Below are 25792 nucleotides of genomic sequence, written 5' to 3'. Positions count from 1 at the left end.
CAAGAAAAACAACTCATATAAATTTCATAAATTTCATAGACTCATGCTTGGTGTTTAATATCCCCTTGTGGGGGAGTTTGCCGAGTTCCCTTGATGGGAAGATCATCTAAACAAACCAACAAACCTTGTTTTGTAGGGATCCGTTTTGTAAACGTTCAACAAATTAATGAACCTAACCGTATTTTCTTAAGGGCGCCGCCAAGCGTTGATATTTTGCAAATAAATAAATAAACCCTGTCGAAACTAGTCTCCACTTCAGACGTATTAAATCGATGCACAGTTTTAGTTTAGACAATTATTAATAATTGAGGCACATTTTACTTCCATTTTTTAATATTCTGAGACTCGTTAATGTAAATTTATCTTTTATAATACGTTCATTTCAATGCTCATTTTTCTTTCCTTGTCTTCTAGTTTTGTTTGTTTTTGTTTCGATGCGATATGGTGACGTCATTTTGTAAAGCCCCCATAGAAATAGTTCGCTGGTTATCGCAAGTCAGAGTTGATATCGCAACATTATGATGAATGTTATTGTGGTTAACCGCGGGAGCCAGCTGATGTGAACAAAATAATAATAAAATGGCCGTGTAGGTTTTTTTTCTTACTCTTTGTTGATGTTGGGAAACACTCAGAATGCTGCTGTTATGATGGTTTTTGGAGCTTATTTGGGCGACGAGAAGATTGGTTTTAGTTTGTTGGTGCGTTGTGGTCAAGTTGAAGAAGAGGTATGTTGCTTTTTCGGGGGATTCGGTGTCTTTTAGAAATAAATAAAAAGTAGAGAATGCTCCAGTTATTTTGTGAATTTTTGTTCATTGATTTACTGAACACTGTACTAGTAGTACGTTCAGTAAATCAATGAACAATAATTCACTACTGAGCACTAGCAAGCTGTGCACTGCTCACCTGTTTTTCTAGTAATGCTGCTAACTAGTGCTACAATCTACTGAATAAACTCATAATTTTGGAAAAGTTTCCGTATGGCGCTTTTTCATTCGATATGAAATAATAAAGTATCTAATTTACCTCAAAAAAGCTCAATGAGATATCTCTTTTTGTAAAAAAGGGTGAAAAAGTGGTGGCGCCATACGGAAAGTTATCCATGATTTTGAATGTCAATACTCATTGTCAATTAAGATTATAATTTATTTAATGGGTTTCTTGTTTGCATGGTAACTAAATAAATTTGAACGGTTGTTTGTTTTTTCAAGAATTTTGTTGCATATAAAAAATATAGTTTGAAAATGTTTGAATTTGTGTCTTTACTAAAGACTTTAGTTTTTAGTTAGACTTTGAATTGTTTTAAGTTTATTTCACGTTTTGGATACAAAAATTATTAAGAGACAATGGATTTGCTAGTTGCGATAATGTAACCCTCCCCCCGCTGTCGGGAGGATGGTTACGTTATCGAACTATGGATTTACAGTAATATTATTATTTTACATGCTACCTGGTACTCTGCTGCTAGTAGTACACTCTACACTACGGTACACCAGCCATCGATTTCATAAAACTCTTCCTAACTTAAGACTAATCGTAGGACGAGTCCCAACCCTGCACTGTAGCATGCAGACCTTAAGATTAATCCTAAGTTAGGACGAAACTCGAGATAGGATCAATCCTAGCGTTTCGTGAAATCGGCTGCAGTAACACCATTACCCATTACCTCACATAATTCTGAAGTAATGAAATTGTGTGAAATCAGGCCCTGTTCATGACCCAGTGTACATGACAACACTTCTAGCTAGCTGTGCGTTTAATTAATATTATTCCGTTTAATCATACTTGGTTTAATTTTTGAGACACCCATCTTGCCATTTCAGATTTGTGAGGTTGGAAGGTCAGCATGACTGATGACCACAAGAAATGGACATGCGAATACTGTACCTACAACAATTGGCCCAGTGCCATCAAGTGTACTCTGTGCCAAGCCCGCCGGCCTGTTCAATACATCAGTGCCCCAACCTCACCAGAGGGGCCCCGGAGGGAGTTAATACCAAGGGCCACTGGTACCAAAACCACTGGTACCAGGACAGCACCATTGATACTTCCAGGTAGTGATCACCGAGGACCACTTTCCCTGGCGGCAAAATGGTCCTGCCCGATCTGCACCTACATGAACTGGCCCCAGGCCACCAAATGCGCCCTGTGTTATTCGTTACATAGCAGCAGTAGCCCTACAGCGGATAATAAGGGCAGAGGTACCCCAAAGGGTTTCAGGTTACCACGATTACCCAAGCCGCCAGAAGCAAGTCAAGTTGGTAATAACGACCGTAACCGTAATATTTCCCAGAATGTGAAGAAATGGGCCTGCCCAGCGTGTACATATGAGAACTGGCCCAGAGCAAAGAAGTGTGCTTTGTGCATGTTTATGCGCAGCAAGCACAGTCCGGAATCAGGTATGGCTGCAAGCAGTTCATTGATTGAAGAGAATCTACGCAACGTTGAGGCCTCTAGCCGCAGCTCTCCACCCATATCCCCGCCAAGGAGTCCTGATTCTAATGTGGAACTTCAACAAGTGTCCCTACCATCGGTGACCCCTGAGCCAAATCCACAGTCTACACTCAGCCACGGCACAATCAACCTAGCCGACCACGACCGACGCATTAAACAGATACGCAGGCGCTTGCGCAAGTCCGACTGGCTGTTCCTCAATGCCTGCATGGGTGTTGTGGAGGGAGACCCGAGGGTTGTGGAAGCGTATCTTACCTCTGGGGGCTCCCCAACGCGCCAGCTTAACCGCGACGAAGTGACTCTCCTCAATAGACCCAGTGCATTTGACGTTGGTTTTACGTTAGTGCATTTAGCAATTAGATTTAAACGAGAGGATCTTGTGGCAGTGCTGCTGACCCCAGACGTCACCGGCAATGTTGTGAAGCGCCCACCTTCCCAGGTTTGCCCAGACCTGGCCGGTGGTATACGAAGGGACATTGCAAGATCTTTACGCCAGAGAAAAATGGACTTCCTGTGCTTCTTTGTGACAGATTTATTAACATTTATTTTACCTGGAGGTAAGTGTTTTTATACCCCAAAGCATGTATTATAAAACTAATTTAAGGCTTGGTCACATCAAACTACATGTAGTTCTCAAAAAGTCTGAATCCATCCTAAAAACAGTTAAAGCCCGTTCGGCTACATTTCGTTTAGAGCGTAGTGAGAACCAGTTCTTTGTGATTTGGCTTTTACCTGATGAGCAAACCACAGTACCATTGTGCCATACACATTTATTTAGAATTGTGTATAGGAGTTTGCTTTCTCTCAACTTGCAATGCAAAAGCTTGCCCGAATCATGTGCCATAGCAACTATCTCTCTGGTCTGAGAAATTCAAATTTAAGCGTTAACTTGTGATTAAGATCTAACACCCAAATGGTGCATTGCCTCCACTTTCTCCTGTAGAGGCCAATTTAAATGGTCCAATTTATAGGCAAGCATTTCCATGCAAATCGCCAAGAAGTAAACAAATTCACAGGTTAATAAGCCTCATATTGTTTCAGGGGATAGTGAAATACTTGGTTGCCTCCAAGTTGCCTTGTGACATTATTTTCCCTTTTTAAAATCTGTATGTCCGAATAATTTTCCAACAGAAATCGAGGACCTTCCACCTACTGTGAGGAGTCAACTCTTTGATGAACTCCTAGACAGAGACGTCCAAAAAGGTAGTTCTTCTTACACTTTATGTACCAGTCAGTCATCATTAATACTAATTTGCAGGGTAATATATCTTATTTCAGTTTTGAGATATTGCCCATTGCAACAGGCCTGGGCTACACAAAGAAAATATTTAAAAATGTAAATAACTCCTGAGGAGAGCTGAAGATAGCAATTGTTACTCCTTTTACAACAGTCTAGATTGTAGGATGAAGGGAAACATGCACCAGGCATGCACCAGGCAAGGAGTTCCTAACAGATGCAGTATGTGCAGTATACACAATATGTGCAGTTTGCGTGGACTTAAGCTGTTGAAATGGCTCATTGTTCCACATCTCGGCAAAGCAAAGAGTGTATGGGTGAGAAAAAACAACAGAAAGCCTAGTTTCATTGAAGGAACACTCTGGTGGCACACCATGTTTTGTAATAACTGTGGTGCTCTGTGTGAGTCTGTCTTTCTGCTAGGAGAATTGGGAAATATTTAATACTGCGGCACGCATAATAAACTAACCAGTGACAGGTGCTTTGTATTTTCTTGTTCACGTTTCTAGAATTAGAGCAGGAGTCCCCGATCATTAACTGGAGTGTTGAAGTTGCTGACAGCCTAGGTAGTCGTCTGTATGCCCTGTGGAACCGCACTGCCGGTGACTGCCTGCTGGACTCTGTGTTGCAGGCCACATGGGGTGTGTTTGATACAGACGCTGCACTACGGAGAGCTCTTGGGGACAGTCTCAACGAAGGTGGTGTAAGGTACATGCTATTCAATCTTTTCAAGCAGGAGACAAATATTCACTAGAAGGCCATTGAATGATATAATACATTGTATTGATTTTTAATAGTTCAAATTTAAAGGGAGGGTATACCTTTCAACATGTTTTTGTTTGTTTGTTGGGGTGTTGGTTGGTTTGTTTGGTTGTTTGATGATCTCCCCAACAAGGGACCAGTCAGGGCTTGACACTGGACCAAGGCCATTGATTTAAGCCCTTGGCCAATAAACAAATGACTGGACAGGTCCGACGTCTTGTGGTCCTTTGTATCCATGGCCCAATTTTATATAACATGTAAGCCCAACAAATTTATTGCTCAGCAGAAACTGGTTATCAGCCAAAATTCAATAATCTTCACACTGTTTTGACTGGTGCCCACTCATTTTTTGCTTAGCTAGAAATTTCCTAAGCAGAACTTTTGGCTTAACACTAACAATTTTAACCGGTCATTTTTGTTTTTCCCCTCTACCATCAGATTTTTTGCCCGTTGGAAGGAGTATGAATCAATGCAAGTTGAGAGCATGCAGTTCACTCTAGATGATGACCAGTGGGAGCAGGACTGGACCCTGATGCTCAGTCTTGCCGGTCAGCCCGGGGCAGCCCTTGAGCAGATTCATATATTTGCTCTGGCGCACATCCTCCGCCGTCCCATCATAGTCTACGGGGTCAAGTTCATCAAGAGCTTCCGTGGGGAGAATATTGGCTATGCACGTTTTCAAGGTCAGTGTCTGAGGAGGGCAGGCTTGTAATTTCTCAGTATTTTTTATCGGTCTGTTATCTTCATATTATCTTGCAAGATGAAAGACAGCCCTTGTTGTTGACAAACCTCAAGATTTCAGAGAATGTTTTACCTCATTCTGTTAGCTAATTGGGGGTGGGGGCTTCATCTGGAGCTCCAAGCCATGGGTAAAACTGAAGTCCATTTTTGTCAGGATTTAAGAAGAACAGGGTACAATTTTCACAAACATGAAAGTATTTTAGGTGTTGATGTTTCTCAGGAAACGAGATGCTGACCCCAAAATCAAGACAAGTGGAAATATTAAGTAAAAACTCTCCCCCTGCCATAACAAGTGAGAATGGCAATAGTAGGCCCTAGTAAAACACAACACAACTATTTAAAACAAGCATACATTTATTATCAACAATGATGACCTTCGCCTGTTAATGAAGCCAGTAATTTATTCTGCTTTGTATAAACAGGCGTTTACCTACCTCTACTCTGGGAACCCAGCTTTTGTTGGAAGAGCCCAATTACCCTTGGCTACACCCGGGGGCATTTCTCAGCCCTGGTTCCCATGGAAACAGAGTCAGACGAAAACCAGGGGGCTGGAGCCAACCTGAACACAGACGACGAGACGCAGACTGTTTACCTTCCGCTGACAGACTTTGAAGGGAAGTTGCTTCCAATTCACTTTATCACACCTCTTGAGGTAAGTTGGCTCCAACCGTTGTAAATTCTTATTGGTTGTTGTTGTGTAGGATTTGAAACTTTGCATGGTGAGAATATAATCAGGTGAGGTTTGCGGTAGCACCATTTGTAAATCTGTTATGAAGCTGATCAGAACGTTGAGTTTGTCAACCACTAGTTCTTCTCAGAACCAACACTACTCAAAAGAGTTACAGATGGTGCTACCGCAAACCCCTCTTTTTTTTTCTCCTTTTTTTTCACGTTGATTTCTGGATATCTGAAGAGGATTTTAGGGGGGGGGGTACCCTTGTTGTGGAAACATTTGGAGGGGTGTGGATGAGGAACACACACCCTCTGCCATACATTGGCATGGTATAATTTTGTCAGTCCGTATCAGTACCAACTTATACACAGAAAGGTTTTAACAATTGTTTTTGGTAATCGCTTGAATCATACCCTAACTTAAAATGTGTTATTTTTATTTACTTCAGCTCGGTTCAGAAGAACGGCTTCTAAACGAGTGGTTCGACGGCTGCTACACAGCGGGGGGAGTGTTTGTTGCCCAGCAGGTCCACCACAAACGACGACCCGTGCTGATTGGTCAAATGCTGGAAGAATGGCTCCAACGATATCGCAGAATCGCTCACCAACTCTGACGACGGTGGACGGTAGCCACAGTCAACCTCGCAAGTACCCTTGCCTCTCTCTAACTCCCTCTTTGTAGACAACATAATTTTATTCATAGATATTGTCAAAGTTGATCAGGGTTCTTTAGTTTCCCTTTTACGACGTGGAGTTTTTTGCACCATGTTTTGTTTTTCTTTTTTCTTTGTGAAGTTCTACAATGTATTTTTGGATCTCATGAGTGAAAAATATATAGACTGAAGTTTGTGAAAAAAGTTTGTGTATTTTAGTAACATATTTTTAGGTAGAGCTGATGCTTTAAACTTTACCATCAGAGAAGGAGACGTGATCTGGGTACAACCCCTAAATGTTTAGTGGAAGATTCTGTATCTTCCTACCTGACTCTTGAACCTTACAGAGACCACCATTTTGTCCTATTCCCAGATGACAAACATGTAGCAGCAAACGATATTAAGTCAGGTTTGCATTACAGGCACCAGTCTATTAACAGTTTTGATGTGACAGATTAGTTAGCCTTCTCAAGTATTTGACAGAGAAAACTCACAATGATCATAACTTGTCTGAAACAGTATACAGTACAGGGCCAAAAACCGTATGCTTGATTTTAACACATTTTGATGATTAGTAATTGAAAACAAACTTGACGTACTCCCTATATACAGTGCAACTTTGTATTATTTTGTATGAAATCAAAATACTGTGTGATTTTAAATTACACGTACACTTTGGTAGTTGAATGTTTCTTCATAAAAAAACTAAAAAAATTAAAAAAAGTATTGTATGAACCCAAGATTCTCCTTTGAAAGAAGGTACTCTATAATTTTCCACTCAGTCAGTGAATTGGATTGCTGAGACGCAGAGTGTAAAATCTTTCCCTTTTGGGGGGGGGGAATGGGATTAGTCACCCTTGCAAAATTCAGGGAGAAACCCCAGATTTAGCAAAAGATAGGTGCTTAACTGCTTTTCTATTAGAACCAACAAGGTTTACTTTAGATGGTTAGTTTGAAAAGAAACAGGAATTTTCTGTAGGAATTTCAGCAGAGTTTGCAAACTGCAGTGATACTTTTGCTGTTAATTTACATACTTGTACTCACAAAGCATATTGTGTTTGAGTGGTTCTGTTTTAGTATTGATATTTCATCCATATATTTGTGCGTCGGCAAAAAATGATAGCTCCAAAGCAAAAGGAGCCGATGATTATTTGCATGCTGACTGTTTTAACATTTGTGTTGGAAATGCATGAATGCACATAATCAAAGAGAGGGAAATTAAGCTTGTTAGTAACCGTTTGAGCAGTGAGGAAAAAATGGTTTGAAGTTATATAAAAAAATAATAGAGAAGGGGAAAATGGTGATTTGCAAGTTTTAGTTTCATGATTTGCTATGTAAGATCATGGAACCAGCAGAGTTGTATAGTGCTCAAGTTGTAGGTTTGAATTAAATGGTTTGGGCCGCCCTACCATTGCCAGTTTATGTATTTATTTAATTTGCCATAACGATTTATTTAGCTGTGCTTCAAAGGGCTCAGTATAACATTACAGTGTTGTTTTAAAAATGACTAATTCTATATTATTTCTTCCTTTTGTTTTTCTTTTAAATTTTTTGTTTTAATGCAATATTGGTTTTTATAGCGAATTTCTAAAGGTTTTCTTCATACTTTTGGATTTCTCTGCACCAACAAATTAAGCCTACAATTTTCATTTTGGGGTTGTAGAAAACCTTTGATATTTCTATTTAGGTTTCCACCTTCTTTTTAGTGATGAGTTTGTTTTTGTTTTAAGACAGACAACAAATTCAGAGAGTAACTTTTTAGCCAGACTGCTCAAATCATGCTCTTGTCAAAAGATAAAGACCAACAAATTTGTATTCATTTAAATGTTACAGTATGAAAATTGCTATCCTCTGACTCAAAGTTTTAGATGTTTTATCATGTGAGCACAAAAATCTAACTTCTATGACTGACACAGTGTAATCGTGATTTGAAATTGTCTTGTCCTTGTTTTACTGAGTTTCACAAGTTCATTGTTAGCATAAAGTAGATTGTGGGTTGGTTGTAACTGTTTTCATTTGGGTCAATCTACATATTTGAAGATTTCAGATTGTTTTATTTTCTTTGGTGAAAATATCTCTTTAAGGGAAGGGTGAATAGACCCTTTTCATGAAATATGTAAATTGCACATAGGGCGTGCACACTAACGTTTTGGTTGGCAATATGAGGGAACATCGCACTGTTTTGTACATTGGCTAATGGGTGTGTGACGCAGACGCGATTGCGCGTCTGCTTAGTGCACAACTCTATGGCGTTTGCCAACCAACAGGGTCTGTACGCATGCCTGAATGTGATTAGCATATTTCATGGAAAGGGTCCATTGATTCTGGTTGAAAGTGTCTCCGGATATATACTGTGTGCATCTTAAATGTGCACACATATTGGAGTAAACAGGGTTTGTACATGTTTCTATATGATGGAAGATATTAATCTATTAGGATTTATATCATTAGGTTTTTTTTATTCCAAAAACAAATTAAAGGGCACTCTTTGGAGACACTTTAGCAGCCACAAGCAAGTTGCACACAAAACATGCACAACGAATCCACAAAAGTCCTCAATATTTCCTGGCAAGAAGTGAAATGCGTTATTAGTTTGTAACCTTATACTGGTATACATGTTTTGGGGTTTCTTTTCCTGTAAAAATGGGCCCTGGAAACAAATTGCCAGTTACAGCTAATACTCAGACTTTCTTTTTACCAAATGGAAACAAAAAGATTCTTATATTCAATGCTACAGTATTTGATTTGTGCAAAATGAGATGCATTTCGGACGCACATATTTTTTAATTTAAAGGATTGTAGGTAAATACGTGTTGAGCTTTCAACAGAATTCAATAATATTAATTTTGGTTTTTACCCATGTGTAAGCACTGTATACTCAGTACTTCCCCGAGTCCTGTGAAAAAAATATTACAGGCATTACTAGGGTGGGATTCAAATAAGGTATTTTGTACAAATATGACAAATACTTTGTTGTATTTTTTCGTTTAAGAATACTTTTCCCTGTAGCCACAAATTGCATGTTGTTTATTTTCTTCTTTAATAGAATACTGTGTGTGTCAAGTTAGAAACAAGTTTTTTTAACTCTTAGTAGAGCTTGCAATATAAATCATAACTTTGGAAAAATGCTTTCTTTCACTGGGGGTTATTCTATCATAATGTGTTATTTTTTACTCATTTCCCGGCTTTTTTCCTGGTTTTATTTCCATTATTTTTAAAACTTTTCAAGTGTGGGTCATTGAAATTAGTGCCATTATCACAGTATTGACATTGTTGTTCATTATTTAATTGCTGTTTGGTGAAAAAAACACAAATATTATTTTTGTTTGACCCTTGCATCGATGTGTGATATGCAGTGTTTACATTGTACTCAGTGTTTCACACTGTGGGAACAAAATCCACTGGCTTCTCTGGTTGGTTTTAAACAAACATTTGACGTTTAAACTTGGGTTCAAACTTTGGCTGGATGAGAGAAAAATAACCTGCCATCGATTTCACAAAACTCTTCCTAACTTATGACTAATCTTAGGACTTAGGACGAGTCCCAACCCTGCACTGTAGCAGGCAGACCTTAAGATTAATCCTAAGGTAGGACGAGTTGCTCGTCCTAACTCGAGATAATACGAGTCCCAACTCTTTGTGAAATGGACCCCTGGCTCTTTATTGTCACTTAGTTCAGCATTAAAAATCCTACTTGTGTATAAAATGATCTTTAATAGAAGAAGGAAGCAGTGCGAACATATAGCGGCTGCTTATGGATGGATTGACAACAATGGTTCAGGCCTGGAATTACATACAGGCCATGAAGGTCATTGCTTCTGTTGCCCTGGTCTTGGCTTTGATGCCCCTTCCAAAGTTTCCCATAGATTTATGATTTTACAATGGAAGTGCCCCTTGCAAAATGGAAATGGCCTTGCCTTCTTAAAAATGAAATTCCAGGTCTGGTGGCTAACTCAAGAAACAGCTTCTCTCTGTTCTTTGTGAAATGTGTGACTATAACTACACTTAAATATGACTGTTATTATTATGATCTTTCCTGAAGATTTTGGAAGACAAAATATATTATTCCATCTATAGTTGTTAAATAGAGGTATTTTAGATAATGTTTATAAAGCTTTGACTGGAAGGTTACACTTGCGTAAGGGTAATAAAATAGGTCATACCTGAAACTGCAGAATGACTGAATAAAATTGCTTGATTTGTGTTTGTCATCCCCTCCACTGACACTACCAAAACTGAGATTGTGCAAATGTAACAATATTTCTGAACCTGGGATTTCTGTGCTTCAATTTTTAAGATTTGATAAATTTAGGATTTGAAGTTGGTCCTATTTGGCTTTGGTAATTTGGGGAGTGCCTCTTGTAAACTGGCCGAAAAGTCGGGGTGGGAAATAAAAGGACATTTTCGGGGGGGGGGGGGGGTTCTTGGGTAATTAGCAAACTTTCCAAACGGCTGACCTTTCACAAAAATTGAAAAGATATCTGAAGTTCAGCTGCCTGAAAATATACTTAAGTTGTTTTCAAGAGGCTCCGTTAGAGTTGTATAGCGCCCTCTGTAAAAAAAAATGACACTGCAAAAAAACTTAATCGAGGGAGTAACGGTCATCAAAAGCACAGCCAAACCAAGCGTCAAACTTTTTATAGAAGCACACGTGTAGTTGGTGTAGCCAGACCTTTTCACCCCCTTCTTCACGTAAACACTGCTAGTTATAAGTTCGAAGATTTTCTGACACGTTCTGTATGATACTCGCACTTCATGCATTTCACGCACAACACAAAACACACGTGTATGCTGGTCCTGGAAGCACGCGTGCGCAGAAGGTCCGGATGCATACATGGGATGCGAAAAATATGAACATAAAAAAAGCAGACGAGAATCGACTGTTAAAAATACAAGACACTTCAGACTTATGCCTGCTCTCAAAAATGGTTGACTTCAGAGTTGAACAACTTCTAAAGTAAGTTTGAGAGTCTTCTGTATTATAAAGTGCTCCTTCGTGCAGGCAGGAAGATGTCGGCTTCGGTTGAATTTAGCCAGTTGCCCCCCGGTTCTGGAAGCGGAAAATACGAGGTGAACGCGAACATCGTCCCGAACTTGTCAGCAGCGGGCGACTGCAGTACAGGCACGCCCGGGAAGTACCGCCCATTGCGGCAGCAACCACTTTGCACAGTTGCTTCTGGCGATTCTGTTCCCGTGCACCAACAAACTTCGGGTAACACCAACAAGGTATTGTCTATTGATATGATAAACCCTAATACAAGCAGTGACAATGAACAAAACTTGGTATTTGCAAAGACAGTGGAAACCAACTGCACGAGGGATCTACCGGATAGTGACAGTCAGAATTTGATGGGCCTACCACTGGACAAAAATTCTAGTTCGGAAAATGAAGTTATTGTTAATTTAAATGTGTCGGCAAATGGGGCTCACGACCGGTCAGAAATTGGCAATGTTGGTGAGCAACTCGAGGTAGTTATAGAACCCCCTGAGATTATTAAAGAAAAGGAAAACTCGATGAATAACAACTCTTCTTCCCAACAAGTTGAAGACGGCCATGACGCTGAGAATGTAAAACATAAGTTAAAGAAAAAGGGGAGCATCTTGCAGGCAGTCCAGTTCCATCTCCCTAAATTTAGCAAGAAGAAGGGACACATTTCTCCAAAGGAGAGCTCAACCTCGAGTGACCCGGAAGGGTCTCCGGAGAAGAAGTCTGGCAAGAAGAAGAAAAAGGACAAACGTAACATTAAAATTGCTGTGGTGGAGGTCGAGGAGAATCAGGATGATGTCGTCCTCAGCGACACTGACGCCAAATTGGATGAAAGTATGCCTGAGCTTGAACCTGCAGAAAGTTCCGGCTCAAGGGACAAAGCAGATTGTGAAGCAGACGACAGCAAAGAAGTGTTTGCGAGCGAGAGATATGATGATGAAAACATCACCATGGTTACAGATGATGTCACTCAAACTTGTGTAGATTATTTTGACTCCGAAGTTGGACAGGGGTCGGAAGATGCAAACGAGGAGGAGGTTGAAGATGCAGATCGAAGAGATAAGGAGCTCTTGGCAACATCCGTGGATGAGGACAACAAGACACTTGAAGATGATGCAGTTGTCATGGTTGTGGTAGATGATGCTGATGTGGACAATGACGAAATAGAGAAACCTGAAAGTGGTATGTTTTTATTTACTTATTTCTTGAATTCTACCCCCACCATTGCCCCCACCCCGAAAATTATTTCTTAATCTTTTTTTTTATCCTGAAGGAGCCCATAAGGTGCCCCGCACTCTAAAGCAAGCAATGTAAAAATAGGGACAATTAAGGCAGTATTAATTAATTCTATAACATAAAAAATGAACAAATCCCGCTCTAGTAAATTTTTCTTTGTTCAACCCAAAATCATTTAAAAATGTACCCAGTCAGTTTCCCTTGTGGTTTATTATTTGATATCTGATGTAAAAAGTCGCATCCCCTTAAGGTGATCCCCTGTCTGCCGCTTCCCAGGTTGTACCGTTACCTGGGTGTGATCCCTGGCTACACGGCAGTTTGCGGTTGAATGGCTTCTGACAGGCACCCCCCCCCCCCCCGAACAAAGATATTGACTAAATAGGGAGACCACCAACATAGGGCTAGATAGCTCAGTTGGTAGAGCGCCGGCACGTTAAACCGGAGGTCGTTGGTTCAAATCCCGCTCTAGTCAATTTTTCTTTGTTCAACCCAAAATCATTTTAAAATGTACCCTGTCAGTTTCCCTTGTGGTTTATTATTTGATACATAAACAAATGTTGATAACGGCCTAATGTATGGCAAAGTAAAACAAAAAGGTACTTAAGTAAACTTCCTTGAAGGATATTTAATTTTATCCTGGTCATTAGGGCCTCTATACAAACACATTGTTGATTGGCTGGCAACCTGCTTTTGCCTGGCATGCCTGGTAAGATGCTTTCCTGCTAAGCACATTGTTCATTTAAAATGGCTCCATGAAATGAAACCCACCTTCGACTTGAGATCAAAATGTCAAATGTCACAGCCCTCAGAGTTACCCTCAGAGCATTCAATTATGTCTTACCCCAGGGGTCAAGTTATCCTTTTTGTAGTAAGATACATTCCTTCATTTCTGAGATAATCTTTCAGATTGGCCACCCATCCGTTAAAATATTACTAGCATTGTAATTAGTTTTAAAATGTATACAAACACGGATGCCTTTTGTACAAAGCAGTCATTGGGATTGAACATGCTCCAAAGCACTGTTACATTTTACCGTACTAGTAAAAAAGGAAAAGTACTCTGTCATGTTGGACTTAATCCTGGATTAGAAATATTTGTCAAGCAACATGGGACTCTGTACAAGCATTGTGAAAGCATGCGGTCATTCCACAGGTAACATATTTTTTTCTTCTTCTAAGTTTAATGTCTTTTATACAAGACCATAGTGCTTTTAGCCCAGAACCTTTATTTAAAGCAAGGAACATTTTTGGAAGATCAAAAATATATTGTAAAATAATTTGCCAAGTGGCATTTGCTGACTTTTGGTGGAGATGTCGGGACAGTAAAATCACTTGACCAATTAAGTCCTCCTGCACAAATGGGTCTCACAATTCAAAAGATAGCTAGAGCTTCTTACCCTGTGAAATAGACAAATAATAAGTGCTTTGGGACAAGTGCTATAAGAACCCAGTATTATTATTATTTTAAATTTAAAATGTTTTGAACTTCATGACATAGTCCTTGTGCTTTAACAGCTTTTTGGGAGTACCTCACCTGGCTTGATAAAGAAATTCCCATGAGTATGATTCAAAACCTAATGACCAAGTGTGGACTAGTGGAGGATGCTTACCAGCAAAACACAACCCAACCCAACCTGGTTCTTGTCTGTCCATTGCCCTCATTTCAGACCCAATGTCCATCCATCTTCACATGTGAAAGGTAATCCTCAAAGGCAATATTTCATCTGACCTTTGACATTTTACCCTAAAAATATAATGAAGAGCCAGTTCTGTATATTGACAAGTGTGAGAATAAAGACACTAGGACACTGTGTCAAGTGTCTTGACATCACTTTAGGGAAAACTGCAGGTGGTCTGATATAAAATGGGTTTATTAAAGGCAGTGGACACTATTGGTAATTGTCAAAAACTAGCCTTCACAGTTAGTATATCTCAACATATGCATAAAATAACTAACCTGTGAAAAATTGAGCTCAATCGGTCATCGAAGTTGCGAGATAATAATGAAAGGAAAAAACACCCTTGTCCCACGAAATTGTGTGCGTTTAGATGGTTGATTTCGAGACCTCAAGTTCTAAATCTGAGGTCTCGAAATCAAATTCGTGGAAAATAACTTTTTTCTCGAAAACGATGGCACTTCAGAGGGAGCCGTTTCTCACAATGTTTTATACCATCAACCTCTCCCCATTGCTCATCACCAAGAAAGGTTTTATGCTAATAATTATCTTGAGTAATTTCCGATAGTGTCCCCTGCCTTTTAAAAACTGTATTATTTTGACCTCCATAGACACTGTATGCCTTTTGCTTCAGCTTTTTGTGAAGTGGCCCACTAGGCTGATGAACTGAGCATTTTACTTTTCCACAGGAAGTTTTAGTTGCCTAAGTTTTAAACATGTATTGTCATAGACGTATCTTTGTTGATGTTAAAATGGTAGTGTTCCCAACTGGTTTAATTGACAAATGAAGTTACATACTGTACACACACTAATGTAGGCCCTACTCGAATCTGAAAATGAAGATAATGTTTGAATGAGAAAGTTGCACAAGTAGCCCTCATGGCAATTTGAGAAATGGTGTTTATTAGCCAATAGCTATTTGTTATGAGAAACTGAACACCAGTGTTAAGTGTGAGCCCTGAAACACCATTGGTTCGGGCACTGGGCAGGTTCCCTTAGTGTGCAGGGCATCTACATACTTTGTAGTGTTTTGTATGTTACACAAAAGTTGATTATTTGGGGGCACCAAAATGATTTCGATTTGATTTTGATCTGATTTATTTGGCATTTTTTTATATACATTACACTGAAACAAAAAAGAAAATACATATAAATATTCCAGATTTCCATTCTTTATCAGACATTTTAAGAAAATTCTCCTCTTTATCTAAGGAAAGTTTTTTAGGTTTTTAAGTTTTTATTATGGGTATTTCATATGGATGGCTGTACTAGGTTTGTGCTTGCTTCAGCACCAAAAACAAGGTGCTACAATATGAATTACAATTTTAAAATAGCTCTACATACAATGTCAACAAAATAATGAGCCCTTTGGATGTAAGAACTGTGTTGTATGATCCTCAGTACATGTTTGTAATGTTTTAAGAAATGATGTTTGCGGGCACATAATATTTGTGTTTTTAACCAGCATATATTTTCTTTTTGCTTTATCAATAGCCCCTGCAGATAACGAGCCATCGTCAGTCCAAGATTCTTCCTTTGCCTCAGGGGAGGATTTCTACAAGCTTCCTGAGAGTAGTCTCAGCACCACCACAGATAGCAGCGACGTCTCCCAGGAGCTCCCTGAAGACCCCTCTACAACTGCTGAGGGCAACAGCAGCATCAGTGCAGAGAACAGCAGCGTGATCACACAGTCAAGTGCCAGATCCCCTGAGGAGAACATGGAGATGCCTTGTGAAGTTGACGACGGCACCCGTTGTGCCACTGTGACGGAAGAAACTGTTCAAGTACCCGAAAATCCTACAAACGACAGCAACACTTCCTCCTTTGAAAAAAATGAAAACTACCTACAAGATTCAGACCAGCATGTAGAAACTGCTGTCCTGTCCAGTTCCATTCAGTCCAGCTTTGACACTGACAGCCCAAGTGTTGCTGATACACCTGAGCAATCCCCGAAGAAGAAACACAAGAGAAAGTTGCCTCTTTTAAACGTTAGCTTGCCTTCCTTTGGTAAAAAACATCATCATCGGTCAGCAAAGTCCCCAGATCAGTCCTCGGACTCTGACAGGTCTGGCTCACCGAGTAAGAAGTACCCCTGGAGAAAGAGGAGTCCCAAGAAAGCTAACAGTAGTACTGGAGACCCAACACCAAAAGGTGTTGATGTGTTGTCAGATGAAGACAATCCACAAGAGGTTGTGGATGCTGAAACAGATCTCGTGACTACGGAGGAAGAAGGCAAGTCGGACTTAACTGCAACCAATGAAGATGTTGAGGATAGAGTTTCCTTCCCTGAAACTAGTGATCAGATTGAAGCATTTGGATGTGATGAGCGTAGAGATGTCCCTGACGAAGCCTCAATCGAAAGACAGGAAGATGTGCATCTGGAGGAGAAAGCATTCTTTGGTAAGGAGGAGGATGAGAGTGAAGACTTTGCTGGTACTATAGAAGAACAGATTGAAGGAGCAACTTCCTCTATAAATGATAGTATGGATAACCAAGAAGATGAATTGAGTGATGGAGAAATACCATCAGAGGCCATGATGGATGCTGATGAGTATCATCCTGAGGACGGAGACAGCATCTTCACCCCGGAAGATGAGGTCATTGAAGAAGAAGATGATGACTGTCTTGATGATGATGATGCTGATGCCCAAGGTGCTGAGGAAACAAGTGAGATCCCTCTAGATGTCAAAGCTCAAGGTAAAGTAGTCAGATTTAATGCTATTAAAGTTCTGTATTTTATTTTTTATTTCAAGTGGAAGCTAATATTTCAACCACAATACCTAACAAAACGCTTTGCACAGGTTGGTGAAGATGTTTTAATCTGATCAAGAAATGTGCTTAAAATACTACCATACTATTGTACTTCATCCTAACCACCTCGGGCAAAACTCACAGGCAACCAGAGCCAAATTTCATAGAACTGCTTTGTAAAAGCACAAAAAGTAGCTAAATACAAAATAATTTTGCTTATGAGATAAAGGTCAATAGCCAAAATACCAAGCTTACAGTTCGCAACTGGTTTCCAGCTAAATTTTGCTCAGTCGGAATGTTTTTTAAAACGTATTATTGTCTGCTCTAAAAGCAGCTCCATGAAATTGGCCCTGGTGTTGGTGGCCTCCAAGAAAGAAAACAATGCATTTTAATTTGTGCAGTATAATTGTTTTCCTTAGATTTTGGAGGGGGGGGGGCTGAATTGTATGACATGTGCTACCAAAGAGGGTTTCTTTTGCATGAGGTGTAGTTTGTTGCCTTCAAGTTTCCTGTTAAAATTGCCTTTAAAATTGCCCACCAGCCAAACCTGCCAAGTTTGGAATCTTTGTTTACATGTTGTGTGAATCCTGGTCTTAAAGCCATTATACACTTTCGGTAAACAGTGTTGTCCAAGTCCCACACTTTGTGTATCACAACTTATATATAAAATAACAAACCTGTGCAAATTTAGGCTCAATCGGTCATCGGAGTCGGAGAAAATAACGGGAAAACCCACTCTTGTTTCCGTGCATTTCGCCGTGTCATGACATGTGTTTAAAATAAATCCGGAATTCTCGCGAACGAGAATTAATGTTGTTTTAATGTTTTCTCAAAAAGTAAAGCATTTTATGGAACAATATTTCTGTAAACCATGTAAATTATTTGTAAATCGATGAACCTTTTTTTTCCTGTACCGAAAGTGTATAATGGCTTTAACCATCGGCATAGTTCAATTCCAGTAAAGTAAATCGTTGGAACCTTTCATGATGAAAACAAATACAGGCCTTTAAGGTTTACTACATGTATAATACTTCCTTAAAACTTCACTGTTAAATGTCGGTGTTCCCTTCCCAGAATTTGACAACACCCTACTTGGGTCCAAATGCCTTGACCTCAAAGTACATAAAATGTGACATTGTAGTCGTCAATTAAAAAATTATAAGCTTCTTTTTGACCATGACCGAGCGGTAGCCCCAAAGTTATTGTAAATATTTCATTCAATTCAGTCAGAGCACAGGGGAGTTGTTTATTTAGGCAAAGCTATTAGTGGTAAAATGACAACAAATAAGTCAACAAAAAGACATGGTTTCCAAGGTAGTGTAAACATCAACAGATTTAAGAAATGATTAATTTGCTGTTGTTGTTGAACTTTGTCAGCATTTTTGAGGTAAACACTTAATACACTTTTTATGACTGACTGCAAGTGAAGTCAACAGTGCAGCCCCACTCCCCTTTTTTTAAAAGCTTGAGAATTCTAAAAAAAAACAAATTTGTGAAGTTTTGCCAAAGCAGACACGTTTTGTGAGGTAAAACCAAATAAAAAAATCGACTTCCCAGCTTAAACGTTGTTGTTGATTGTGATACACTGTGCTCATTGGAGAGTGCCATGCTTCATATGGTATGACATCATTAAACAATGTTGGAGCATGTGTTTCTTTCAATAGTCATCAACCATGTCATGCATTACATATATATTCACACTTAACTGCACATTGTTTGGTTAATTAGCTGAAAGTATCGACTTGTTTCATAAATTTTTCATGTGTTAATTAACATACAGTTGATGCATGTGTTTTAACCAGGTTCACAAGATCAAAGACATGAGATAATCAATACACATGAACTATGTGCATATCACATCAAAGTCTTGCCCATGCTTATTGATCATTCTGCTGAGTTCATTAGCTCAACCTATTGATCTCTTTTTCCTTCGCTAAAGCAAGTCTCTAATTAAGAAACTATTTAATGACTGTAAAGGTTTCTGGCCTGCATGTGGTCAATTAATAGGGATTAATTGAACCATCTGGTGCAATTAAGTACTGGTGCAGGTAGTCTGGTGGGACATTAATTTTTGAAATTTTAGGTTATGAAAAGTCATGGGTGGAGGCTTAGACTTTTTGTAAAAGACATTGTGCACTTAAGAATTTATATATAAAAATGAAATCTGAATATTTGAATCCCTAAAAGTTTTATGTATAACTACTAATAAAAGAAGATGATCAAATTCCAACTATTCTCTCAAGATTGTAAGATGGCTATACTGTACATTAAATAAATTTTCACCGTTCTTTTATAATATCAAAAATGATTGCCCCATATGATTATGGCCTTACCATTTGATTCCGAACAGTATTTTAGTCCAGCACTGCGAAGTTTCCCTTAAGCCACATTTTATAAAACCAATTCCAGGACATTCTCTTGTCTCTGTGTTGGTGATGTTTGAAGCTTTGCGTGGTGTGAAGAATAAGAATTAACCATAAATAATCGTACATTTTGCGGGTACAACCATGTAATACGTCCAGACCAAACCGGCTCTTTTCAGTTCAGTTCAGTTCAGTTCAGTTCAATACAACATTTATTTCCAATTCCTCAATCAATATAAATACAATGTTCACCAAGTGATACACAAAAATGTAGGAAATCGGGGGCAACAACCAAGTAAGAGCTTATACTCCCTCAAAAGAGAATAATTACATGGAACCCATAAGTTTGCTATTATTTATAAAAGAATTCTTTCTTTATTTTGTTGCATTTAAATTTGACCCCTTCTTTTTTCTTGTGTATTCTTTGAATAGGAATTCTCCAAATGTCCATCAGCCTGGAGGTCCATGCCTCTCCCACTCACATCTCTTCACCAGCTGAAGACTTCATCTTGACCGACGAGTCCATGGATGTTGAAAATGATGTTGAGGAGGAGGCACCTCAAGAGGATGAGTTGACAGCCGCTGAGAAGATTCTTCAGGAATGCAACCAGATTGTAGCAGATGATTCAATTGGGGATGTCCAGTTCACTCCTGAGATGCTGAGTGAGTTCACAAAGACCATTGATGCCTTTGAAGAGGAGGAGGAGGAGGAAAGGAAAGAAGGGGTGGAAGTGAAGAAAGAAGAAGAGGAAATAAAAGGTGAGGTGGAGGAAAAGATTGAAGAGGAGGAGGAACAGAGTGAAGAGGCGGAGGAAAAGATGGAAGAAGAACAGAGAGATGAGGATGAGAGACTTCAAGAAACAAATGGAGGTAAAAAGAATATTATTGGAGAGGTTTTAATTGAGGACAACCAAGAAGGCGAAGTTGAGGGTGAAACAAGCTCTGATAAGCTGTCTATTGAGTGTGCTCATTTTGATGTTGGGTGCCAGTTGACCTGGGAAGATGGAGATAGTGAGAATGAGTTGGAGCCTGGTGAGGTGGATGGAAAAATGGAGAGCTCGTTTCAGTGGAGTCGGGAGGAGGCTCCTAAAGATTCAGATAAGAAGAGTGTTTCATCGTCTGCATCTTCCTCAGGGTGTGTCGGAGAAGACATGTCACTTAAGGATGGAAACTTTCAGATTCAAGGTGTTGCAATTGATCTTGTAAATGCAACTCCACAAAAAGACCAGCTCAACGTTGAGATGTCGGCAAAATCAAGTGAGGTTGCTGATTCTCTGCAGGTGGAGGAAGTGTCTAACCAGTTAGCAGTCAGCAGTGACATATCCCCTGAAGTCCTTGTTGAGGTATCACCCTCAAGTGATTCTCCGGGTAAGCCAAATGGTCCAGAATCCTCAGTTGATCCTGATCATGTTATTGTTGAAGGTGTTCAAGAGACGGGAATTGGAGAGTCCCCCAAGGTCACACAGGAAGTCAAGCAGAAGTCAAAGACTAAAGGCTTCTTCTCAGGGTTCAATTTTCGCATTCCAAAATTCGGCGGAAGGCGCACGGGCAAGATGAAGGTATCATCCAAAAGTGATTGCCCTGATGTTGGGACACAGGGTAAGATTAGTTTTAAATCTCAAGCTGAACATGAGACAGAAGACACCGTACCAGAAGTTCTCGGCTTGTCAAAATCTTCTTCAGAGTTGGTCATCAACAGGTGTGGATCTAGTGAGGATGGAAATAGTTATGTCTTGGAGGCTAGGGCTCCCTCAGTACCAGACATTTCCAGTAAAGATGCAGAATTCAGGAAAGCTAAGAAGAAGTCCTTCACACTCCCAAATATGCATCTTCATTTGCCGAGGTTTGGTGGAAAGAAGTCTCCAAAGTCAAAATCAGATACCAAAATAACCATGCCCAGTGAAGGAGAGACGAGCATCGCAATTCCTGAGATACAGAGCAGCCCAGATGCAGAGGTTAATAATGTCATTAAAGTGGATGTTGCTGTAGAGAATCCCATCACAGCTGAAGCTGCAGTAGAAGCAGACTTAAGTGTAAACACTTCAACATCTAAAAGTTATAAGAGTCTTAAATTGGTGAGCAATTTAACTGTGAAAGGAGATGCTGCAGAAGTTGGTGCAGATTTTAATGGAGAGAACTTTCAGGCAGATGGTGTCTATGTTGCAGTGCCTGTTCTTATAGAAAATAGCTCAGATGAAGGTGATGCCTATGCAGGTAGCATTGACTTTGTTAATGGAGATGAATCTCCACCTGATGCGGCAGGTGAATTCCAAGCTGAATTAGATGCAGAAATAGATGTCAATACAAAGGTTGATGCAGTTGATGTGGGTCTTCCATCTTTGAGTAATGTCCTTCCAGAATTTGAGGTAAAAACAGAGGTTGATACTTCAGACACATCTGACAACTGTGAGGTTGGTGTTCAAGTTAAGACAGAAGTTTCTGAACTAGCTGATCACCAGATCATTTCAGGATATCCATCACAAGATTTTGAAGCATCTCAAGGAGATATTAATGAGTCAAAAGATCAACTAGACAATTCTGGTGAAGTCGCTATTGAAGCAGTATCGGGTTCTTCAGGTAGTGTAGACGATACTTTTGTGGACAAGTTTTGTGACATCACAACAGATGGGGATACTAAAGCTGTGGATGTGATTATTTCAAGTGGGCTTTCATTGTCAGCTGGAAGTGAAGCTTTGGAAAATGAAATCAAGGGTGACAAATTGTCCGAAGGAGTAGAGGAAACAGCTAAACTCGAGATGAGTGAGCAAGTTTCAGAAGCTGAACCTCTGAACTCACCAACCAAGCACAGATTCAAGCTGCCATCCTTTAATTTCTCATTTCCCAAGTTTGGTGGTAAACACTCCCCGACAAAGAAATCTTCCTCCCACGATTCCAAGGTACTGCCCAGTGCAGTTGTTGATGATGTGGAAGTGATTGTAGATGGGTGTGAAGAAGATGTGAAGACAGTCTCAGTCAGTACAGATTTGGTAATGAAGGGCCCTGAGGAACCAGAGTTTATGTCAGTAGAATGTGAAGATGCAGTTAAAGTGACAATTCCTGAGCCTGTTATTGAAGAGACATTGCAAGCCTGTTTTGTAAAACCTGAGGTAGACATGAGTGAAGAACTTCGATTGAAGTTTGGTTGTCTTGAAAGCGGAGACAAAAATGATGACGTGAAAGTGAAACTAGACTTTGATACTGAAGATGCTTCACAAGAACTAAATAAAGGTGACTCAGAATTAAGTCTGGATGGATGTGAGCATAGTGATAACACATTCGTCTCTGATAATGATGGGGTCTATTTCCCAGATGTGTCATTCGGGTCTACTGAAGATGTCGCCCCACAAAGATATGATGTAGAGACTAATGGCAGTCTTCCAAGCTTGGATGAACCCATGGACCTCAACTGGGAAGATGAGTTGTGTTCTAGGGTGCAGGTGACCGCGCCCAAGTTCACACTATCGGATCTCAGGGGTGGCCTGTCTCTTGGTGTGGCCTTGAGTGAAGATGAATCTGTTCACAGTGACAATGAGGAGATGATAAATCAGGATGTGGTTGACATGGATGAAAAAGAGGAGGTACAAGTAACTGCTGATGTTTTGTCACCCGAGATACCAGAGATGAGTGTCGACCATCCTCAGTTAAATGTCCTAGAAGATTCTTCCTCACTCTCAGCCTCAGCCTCAGCTCCCGAACTTAGCCTTACTGTGAGTGCAGCTGTCTCAGAACGAAAGGGGAGCACATCTTCTCATTCCTCCACTAAATCTGCATCTTCCCACAGCTCTCAGACCAACCCTGGCAAACTCCAGAAGAAAAAGAGTGGCATCATGGCATCTTTGGGGCTAACCAAGCTCCATCTGAAACTTTCTCCTCGCTCCAAATCCCCCGATAGACGAGCCACAAATGAGAAGCTTCCAGAGGATCAAGGAAACAATTTACCGATAGAACCAGAAGCAGGATCACCAAAGACGCCAGATGAGGAGGGACAGAAAAAGGGACGATGGAAGCTTGGGAAATCATCATCCAAGGCAAAGAACAAGAAGGGATCCAGAAGCAAATCAAAGGAATGTCATGAGGAAGGAGGTGCTGATGCTTGTCTAAATGGGAGAGTTGGAGTAGACAACACCATTCAAGCAAGTGTGGATCTTGATCATCGACCTGGTAAGTCAAACAAACCTTTATCTTTTGTTATCTTTTAAATTTACAATTTTTTCTTGGTCTTCACCGCCGGCTCTGTTTGGGTTTTTGAGAAACATTTGCGCTGCTCCAAATTTGATGATGTAGTCCAAACTGGAGCCGTAGCCCAAACCAGAGTTGTTGCTCAAGCCAAGGTTTGGAATAGATCCCTGTGTGCCTGCCCTGTGTTATAGCCAGAGCTAGTTTGTGTACATATTTCAATTATCCATATATCATTGATCATTGAGATACTGCCACACAACTGTATAAAAGGATATGACTTTATGTCTGCCTGCCTTGCCTTGTATGTAGCCAGAGCCAGTTTGTACATATTTCATTTATCCATATCATTGATCATCGAGATACTGCCAGCAAAACTGTATTAAAGGCTATGACTCTACGTCTGCCTGCTTTGCCTTGCAGCCAGAGCCAGTTTGTACATATTTCATTTATCCATATAATTGATCATCGAGATACTGCCTGTAAAACTGTATAAAAGGCTATGTCTTTAAGTCTGCAGTCTCAAGGTACAACTTTATCATTTGTTTACGTCTGACCAGTAGGGAGGATTATTCTGACAACTCGCCTCAACAAACTTAATTACCCCGATCAACTTCCAGCAAAGTGACCAACAAGATAACTCAGCTTGAGTTACACCAAAGAATGCCCCTCTGCTGTTTTGTAACCTGGTCCTGGTTTACATCTGTTTTGCTATCTCACCATTATTGCCCTGTGTTGGTCCATCTCAAAAATGGTCATAGCAGAAAAATATTGATAGAGAGTTTGGACAAAAACCATGGGAGGCCACTTTGGCTGTGATTTGAAGGAGTTATCTTGTTGAGGTCAGAAATCTCTGGTTTGTGTCAGGATGGTTAAATGCTGAAGATGGAATCAAACAGTATGATAATGGCCGCCTTAAATAACGTTGTGAAGGATACAGCTGGTGAAAATATTGAATAGGACTTTCATATATAAATGCATGTAGTAGGCATGTGATTTTGTAGGATTTGTTTTCCTAATTTCAGTACTTTAAAAAAAAATCTCTTTGTGCATTCAAATTTTCCTGAAAAAGTAAAGCATAAGGAAATAGTCCATAATGTCCAAACCTGTAGTTTTGTATCTGGTGGTGCACAGACTCTATTAACCTGAATTGTATCATCTAGAAGACAGGGATTAAAACTACCATAATAATGAGACAAACTACGATGAGAAAATATTGGATTGGAACTGGCCATGATTTAAACAAAACATAGTTTTATATATTGTATTATTGTTTAGGGCAATTCCATGAGACCTCAAGTGGCATTATGCACCTATGCGATAAATCAAGTTCCCTTAATTAATGATTTGTGCTGTTGGAAGTGTTGAAACTAATGAAATTTGTCATTACCAAAAGGAACCCTCAACACATCTAGTGATTGAGTAGAGAACCACATAATATCTTTTTATTATGGTAGAAAGTGTTGAATTATCTTGTTATTGTACATTTGACTGTAAATGATCTTTGTTATTGCAAGAAAAAAGTATAAGGCAAGGTATGCTGGTTACCATGAGATAAAAGCCAGATCTGGCATACCCATCTGTTTGCAGAAAGCAAAAATTGGTGGCTGATAATTTTGACTACCATCATATCTTCTGACACCTGATAGTTTAGGTAGGTGTAAGCCAGATATTGAGCCTGGGGTGTAACAAATCTGTGGCTGCTCAACTGCGAAAGAGAAACATGTACACCTATAAATCATAACAATTCCTAAACACGGAGATGGGAAATTTCAGACTTTCATTTGAATGCAGACTTGATGAAATTTTTTTAGCTGTTTTGTTTCACACTTAAAAAATGAATCCTGCTACGATGTACTAGATCTACAATGTACTTTTCTAAACACACTGTGAAGTCGAAATCATCAGAGTTACTTCAGAGGTGGAGATGCCAACATTTTGTTTAAATTTGTAGCCGTAGCCATTGCCAATTCGGACCTGACCTTTGTGATAGTTTCAAAGAGAACCAAAGACAGATATTAAATTAAGGGTTTTATATTTTGTAAATTCTTTATGGAGTGAGCCCATTAAAAATTCCACTACCATTG

The 25792-nt window shown here is 39.7% G+C and overlaps 2 protein-coding genes across 3 annotated transcripts in view; both read left to right on the top strand.

Annotated features, from left to right (window-relative positions):
* The first annotated feature begins 567 nt into the window (after window positions 1-567).
* On the top strand, window positions 568-9680 carry LOC117294551 (ubiquitin thioesterase zranb1-B-like). The gene is made up of 7 exons (XM_033777008.1): window positions 568-725; window positions 1821-3008; window positions 3583-3654; window positions 4198-4396; window positions 4889-5133; window positions 5614-5843; window positions 6313-9680. Exons 2-7 carry the CDS (start codon window positions 1844-1846, stop codon window positions 6475-6477), a joined length of 2076 nt encoding a protein of 691 aa, XP_033632899.1. The 5' UTR covers window positions 568-725; window positions 1821-1843; the 3' UTR covers window positions 6478-9680.
* Window positions 9681-11402: 1722 nt separating this feature from the next.
* The window catches only part of LOC117294526, a 40845-nt gene continuing 26455 nt past the window's right edge, over window positions 11403-25792 (top strand). For both annotated transcript variants that reach the window (XM_033776978.1, XM_033776977.1), the window contains exons 1-3: window positions 11403-12685; window positions 15910-17112; window positions 19962-23690. In XM_033776978.1, the coding sequence (XP_033632869.1) occupies window positions 11527-12685; window positions 15910-17112; window positions 19962-23690 (6091 nt within the window). In that variant the 5' untranslated portion in view covers window positions 11403-11526. The remainder of the gene's footprint in view (window positions 12686-15909; window positions 17113-19961; window positions 23691-25792) is intronic.

The sequence above is a fragment of the Asterias rubens genome, chromosome 9, assembly GCF_902459465.1.
Source record: "Asterias rubens chromosome 9, eAstRub1.3, whole genome shotgun sequence".
Taxonomy (NCBI): Eukaryota; Metazoa; Echinodermata; class Asteroidea; order Forcipulatida; family Asteriidae; genus Asterias; species Asterias rubens.
Note: the sequence above shows the minus strand (reverse complement) of the source record. Positions and strands in the feature narration are given on the sequence as shown.